The sequence below is a fragment of the Lipotes vexillifer genome, unplaced genomic scaffold (genome assembly GCF_000442215.2).
Source record: "Lipotes vexillifer unplaced genomic scaffold, Lipotes_vexillifer_v1.1 scaffold847, whole genome shotgun sequence".
Classification (NCBI taxonomy): domain Eukaryota; kingdom Metazoa; phylum Chordata; class Mammalia; order Artiodactyla; family Lipotidae; genus Lipotes; species Lipotes vexillifer.
The window spans coordinates 1152359-1158948 of NW_006778821.1; the positions used below are offsets into that span (position 1 = coordinate 1152359).

The following is a 6590-nucleotide window of genomic DNA, read 5'->3' on the forward strand; positions in this document are numbered from 1 at the left end:
GCAGGAATGGGAATTTTGGTTTCCTATGAGCAGACCCTTAAGCATCTGCGCTTAAGGATGTCTTGCTAGTGTTACAACAGCTTTTTATCAGATCCACCTGTGTTACAGGTTAAGTCACGGCACAAAGTGGGCAGAAGACTGAGGTCTTCTGAGGGGGTGGAGGTACCCAGATATTGGTTGTGCTGGGGCCCCTGAAAAACCAAGGGGTAGACCTTGGGCGTAGATGGGCCCATTGGGGCCTAAAATATCTACATGGTTTAGAGACAAAGAGAAATTAAAGCCCCCCCTCCACCCCACTTCTCACAAGTCATGACTTACTTCACTGGCAAACTCACCCAGTCAAGGATTAGCGTACCCTTGTCTCAAGGAAAAGAACTATTATCCTGCCAGCCGGGTATGGCTGGGGTATCATCCTGTGTTGAGAGAGCTTCCCAATGCATGCGCTTATGGTTTTGAATTCTGGCATTTTGTTACTATCTTGCTAATTCTGCGGTACTTAATTTTTTCCATTATTCTCAGAACACATGAACACATTTTACTACTACTTACACGTCAAAAGTTGTTTTTAATGGCCAGAGCGAGCTAGACTTGGAACCTTATGGTCAGTTGGAGAACCTCCAGCTGACCTCCACTAGCACTTAGACTCCCTAAGTCTTAGATCCCACTACTGAAATCGGGTTTGATCGTTTTCCCTAGTGCCCTTTCCCCATTCATGTACAAGAGCCCTCAGTTGTGAAAAATTACATCGGGGGGGGGGGGTTAGAAATGTGTTAGCTCAGTGACTTCAGAGCCTCGTTCTCTTTTTCCTTCTGCCAACAGCTGATCGGCATGCTGCTGGCCTGCTGTCTGTCTCGGTTCATCACGGCCAACCAGTATGAGATGGTGTAAGAAGGTGAGTGATGGTGGGGGGAGGTTAAGTCTAGGATTCTCCCTTTGGGGCACATACTCCCCTTCAAAGGGACAAGAGTGCTGCCTGGCCACTTCACTCTGATCTCGGTGGCACTTGGCCACACGCCGAAGCCTCACTTCTGTGGTGCTCGGGAGGAGATGTGATCACTGCTCTGGAAAACGTCGAAACGCTCTCCTCAGCTTGTTACCTTATTTTAAGGCCTTATTAACGGTGAGTCACTCACATGTTTTAATTTCTCTTAGTCTTTCAAGAACGATGGAAGAAGAGACCTGTTTTCGAAAGGAACTGCAGCAATCTTTGAAAGACTTCCAAAGAATATTAGAGCACAGTACATAATACACCTGTCCTAACACCCTCACCCCGTGCAACTGACACTCCCACACAGTCTCTGCTCCACCTTTGAGCCTGCATCATGCGTAGCATCCCATCTTGTGAAGCCCTGTTGTGCCAGAGTGTAGCCAGGTTCCCTGCATCTAGTCCTAGGGGACCCCACCCAAGGCTCTGTGTGTGCCACCTCCTCCATCTGTACTTGGTCCAACTGCAGCTCACTACTGCATGTAGTGTGGGAGGCTCCTGTTAGCCCTTGATCATGATTGATAAATGCCGCACCTCCCCCCCCCCAGATGTAGATAAGCAGATAGCTATCTGTTCTTTTGGCTTAATCTCCTTTGGTTGGGTTTTCCCTTTTACTAAGGCTCTTGCCTACCTTCTTCAGGCTGCCTAAGACATGTAAAGAGATACATTGGTAATTGTCCATGAGGAGAAAAAGGCACGTGTCACGCACGAAGGAAATTGTCGAGCTTTGGGTGGCATCCTTGCTCCTTACTGTTACATGCCTGGGAACTTATAGACAGTTTAGTGCACCTGTATAATCCTGTTACAAAGCTGTATTGTTGCTTCCTGTGAAGGAAATAATATTACTTCTGTTTTTCCCCAATTAACTGCTATTGTTACTTTACTTCTTTCTATATTTTTTCTTTGCATTGACATTACAGACATCGAGGACCTCATCAAATCAATTTAAAAATGAGTGTGAAGGGGGGACAATAGTCAAAATATTTTTTAAAGATCCTAAAAAACAATTCCTCTGTCTCGCATGCCAACAAGAATGCATTGATATTGTGAACATTTGTGATACATGTGTTAATAAACAGTCATTACAAATTGCTGTGCTCTGGTTTTGTTCTTTGGTTAAGTTTTTAAACACATTTCTATATTCCATCTTGTTCCATAGGGGATTGGAGGTGGACCACCTTACACAATGACACATCCCCCCATACAAGCTCCCACTCCACTGAAATAGCATGGGGCAGTGTAAAAATCTAAGCGTTAGATTTTTTTTTTAAAGGACATTCCAGGAACTCGAATCACTTATCGTAAACAGGATGTACTGTTGGCTGCAAACATAGACCCTTCATATTTCAGGCTAGAGGAAGATTTCAGAGTTGTTTTTTTTTTAAGTCTGGATGTCATTTTAAAAAAAGGAAATGAGCATGTATTCTTCCTTTTATTGTTCCTAACGAGCATGTATTCTACCCTTCCTGCCTTCTTCTCTGGATTGAATAAACTGTCTAGAGAAGAGATGACATCATACCATTCAGTTGTCCCAGTGACCTGGCTTGTACTAAAGTATGAAATCCTTACGCTTGATTTAAAGATCATTTTAGCAATAGCAATGGGTGCAGTATATATTATCTGCAATCTATTTTTTCCTTCTTAATGAACCATCCTTAAAAACTAGTAAAAGCATTTATTGATCTGTCCCCAAATAAGTGGATTAAAAAGCTCCCTCTTCTCTGTAATTAGGATGGAGATGGTGTTTTAACTATATGCATTTATTAGCCTGAACTCTGCATGAGGTAAACCCTAAAAGGCTTACGAAGGCTACTGACCCACACCTTCAGATACTGCCTCGTCAAAAGGTCAGCATTTTTAGAGAGTTAAGTAGATCTCTTCTATGGAAACATATGTAGCCCAAAACTTTTCAAAGTTTCATTTAAATTTCTATTCTATAATAAAATGAGGCTTTTCTGTAAAATCCTACATAGAGCCCCACCCATGGTTCACCTTTCTGCAAACTATGCATTCAGTAGTATACTGATACAAATATTGTTATACTTTGGTAAACAAGAAATCTGTACACTTTCTAAATTGAATTCAGATCTCACCGTTATATAATGTCAATGTGAAACATTTTGACTAAGGTTGATTTGACTTTAAAACTATAAAATATTGATATTTCTGACCTTGCTCAGAAATAAGGTATATTTAGCTTTAGACAGTACTGCCGAACATTATTCCAAAGTCGTATACTAATTCATACTCCCACCACAGTGTAGAAAAGTTCTAGTTGTTCCACATCCTCACCAACACTTGTTATTCTCAGACTTACGTTTCCATTCGGTGTGCATGGTGGTATCTCAATTTGCCTTCACATTATGGTTAGTGATACCGAACACTCAGTCTGTCATTGACCACCTTGATGTCCTCCTCCGTTTTTTTGTTTTGCCTGCACCACGAGGAATGGGGGATCTTAGTTCCCCGACCCGCTGTATCGAACCTGTGCCCCCTGCAATGGAAGCATGGAGTCTTAACTATTGGACTGCCAGGGAAGTCCCAATAGCCTCTTTTATGAGGTGTTCAAGTCTTGTGTGTTTTTAAAAATTCAGTTATCTTAATTGATTTGTAGGAATGTTTTATGCATTTGTGATGCAAATCCTTACCTGGATGTATTTATTACAAATATTTTCTCTCAGCCTGTCATTTGACTTTTCACATACAGTCAATTCTTTTTTCTTCCAGCTTTACCAAGATATATTTGATATAATATTGTGTAGGCTTGAGGTGTACCAAGGTGATGACTTGATCCACTGATACACTGCAAAATGATTACCATAGTAGGATTAGTTAACACCTCCATCACCTCACTCAATTACCATTTCTTTTTTGTGGTGAGAACATTTAAGATCTACTCTCTTAGCAACTTTCAAGTATATAATACAGTATTGTTAACTATAGTCGTCATGCTGAACTACAGTTCTGATCCCCAGAACTTGTGCATCTCATAACTGGATGTTGGTAACCCTTTGATATCTCCCCATCTCCCCCCCCTCCCAGCCACCGGTAACCACCATTCTACTCTGTTTCTCTGAGTTTGTTTTTTTTCAATATTCTACATATATGTGGGATCATACAGTATATCTTTCTCTGACTTATTTTACATAGCATAACACACTCAGGTCTATCCATGTTGTTACAAATGGCAGGATTTTTTTTTTCTCATGGGTGAATAATATTCCATTGTATATATGGATCACATCTTCTTTAATCATTCATCTGTTGATAGACACTTAGGTTGCTTCCATACCTTAGTAATTAAGTAATGCTGCTATGAACATTGGGGTGCATGTATCTTTTTGAATTAGTGTTTATGTTTCCTTCAGATATATACCACGGAGTGGGATTGCTGGATCATATGGTAACTCTATTTTTAGTTTTCTGAGGAACCTTCACACTGTCTTCCATACTGGCTGCACCAATTTACATTCCCACCAACAGTGCACAAGGGTTCCCTCTTCTCCACATCCTTGTGTGTGTTCTCGTTTCTTTGATAATAGCTGTTCTAACAGGTGTGAGGTGATAACTCACTGTGGGTTTGATATGCATTTCCCTGATAACTAGTGATGGTGAGCACTCTCTCAAGTACCTGTTGGCCACTTGTACGTCTTTGGAAAAATGCCTCTTCAGATCCTCTGCCCATTTTTTAATTGGATTTTATTTGCTATAGAGTTGTAGGAGTTCCTTATATATCAATATTTTGGACATTAATGCCTTATATGTAGTTTGCAAATATTTTCTCCCACTCTGTAGGTTGCCTTCTCATTTTGGTGACTGTATCTGTTGCTGTGCAGAAGCTTTTTAATGTGTAGTCCCACTTGTTTATTTTTGCTTTTTTGTGTGCTTTTGGTTTCATATCCAAACATTTGTTGCTAAGACCAATGTAAAGGGTCTTTTTCTTTATGTTTGTTCTGGACTCTATGTTTTAAATTCCCATGTGTTATACATTCTCCATGGTTCCCAAGTTGCTTTAACAGAACAAGTGGAGCTGAGTTAGCTGAAGGTGTGTGTGAAGTTCTACTTCCTTGCTCAAGAAGTAGGCTACAACTGAGCTTTTGGTTACAGGACAAGCATGCCTGCTCATAATAGTGAGCAAGAAATCTAAGCCAGTACAGACCTCGAGAGGGCAGGGATTCTTTTCATTTAATAGATGAAGGTACTAAGACTTCTAAGAGTCATGATCTTCCAAACCCAGTGTCCACGACAGCTGAAATGCCACAATGTGCTTACATTGCAAAGCTAGAATTTTTACTCCATATATGAGTACCCTTTCACACAAATTAATCATGGAAATACCCATGGCTTGTCTACCAGTGCACACGTGATCAACGGGTAAACGCAGAGTAGCCAATCCACTTGGAGATAATTACAAGGGATTCTATAACTACCCACTTCCTTTAACATAATAGCATTTCATTTCAAAAGATTATATAAATAGTAAAATTTCAAGCTGCCTTAAATTTTTTTTACACTTTATGTATTTAAAATCTCAATAGAACTTTTGAAATAAAAGGTGAAAAGAAAACGTATCATGAGAACTTCTAGTTCCCAAATTAAATTCCTGTGAAATATTCCAAACTCATTTTTCACCAGTTACTACTTGGTGAAAGTAGTTTTCTAGACTACTCTACCTTGGTATCAGGAAGTGCCTCATTCTTCTACTTTCAGACTGGACATAGCCATCCCAGTCCCTGAACTTTAAATTGCTAATAAGCAAGAAGTAGGGTGACATTAAGAAGTAGGGTAAATGAGAGAAATGCAAATCAAAACCACAATGAGGTGTCACCTCACACCAGTCAGAATGGCTGTCATCAAAATACAAACAATAAATGCTGGAGAGGGTGTGCAGAAAAGGAAACCCTCCTCCACTGTTGGTGAGAATGTAAATTGGTACAGCCACTCTGGAGAACAGTATGGAGGTTCCTTATACTAAAAATAGAACTACCATACGACCCAGCAATCCTACTCCTGGGCATATATCCGGAGAAAACCATAATTCAAAAAGATACATGCACCCCAGCGTTCACTGCAGCAGTACTTACAATAGGTAAGACATGGAAGCAACCTAAATGTCCTTCAGTGGATGAATGGATAAAGAAGATGTACATACATACAATGGAATATTACTCAGCCATAAAAAAGAACGAAATAATGCCATTTGCAACAACATGGATGCACCTAGAGATTGTCATACTGAGTGAAGTAAGTCAGACAAATACATGCTATCGCTTATATGTGGAATCCAAAAAAAATGGTACAAATGAACTTATTTACAAAACAGAGATGTAGAAAACAAACTTATGGTTACCAAAGGGGAAGGGGGGAGGAGGGATAAATTGGGAGATTGGGATTGACATATACACACTACAATATATAAAATAGATAACTAATAAGGACCTACTGTATAGCACAGGGAACTCTTCTCAATACTCTGTGATGACCTATATGGGAAAAGAATCTAAAAGAAAAAAAAACTGTCATGAAGAACCTAGGGGTAAGACGGGAATAAAGACACAGACCTACTAGAGAATGGACTTGAGGATATGGGGAGGGGGAAGGGTAA

General features: G+C 40.1%; 1 protein-coding gene across 2 annotated transcripts in view; it reads left to right on the forward strand.

Annotated features, from left to right (window-relative positions):
* TSPAN7 (tetraspanin 7) overlaps positions 1–1458 on the forward strand; it is a 150761-nt gene extending 149303 nt beyond the window's left edge. The window contains exons 8-9 of one of the 2 annotated variants that reach the window (XM_007451977.1): positions 820–892; positions 1153–1458. In XM_007451977.1, coding sequence (XP_007452039.1) covers positions 820–888 — 69 coding nt within the window. In that variant the 3' untranslated portion in view covers positions 889–892; positions 1153–1458. Of the gene's footprint in view, positions 1–819; positions 893–1152 lie in introns of those variants that run through there. The other variant, XM_007451978.1, reaches the window with a different exon arrangement.
* Positions 1459–6590: the final 5132 nt, after the last annotated feature.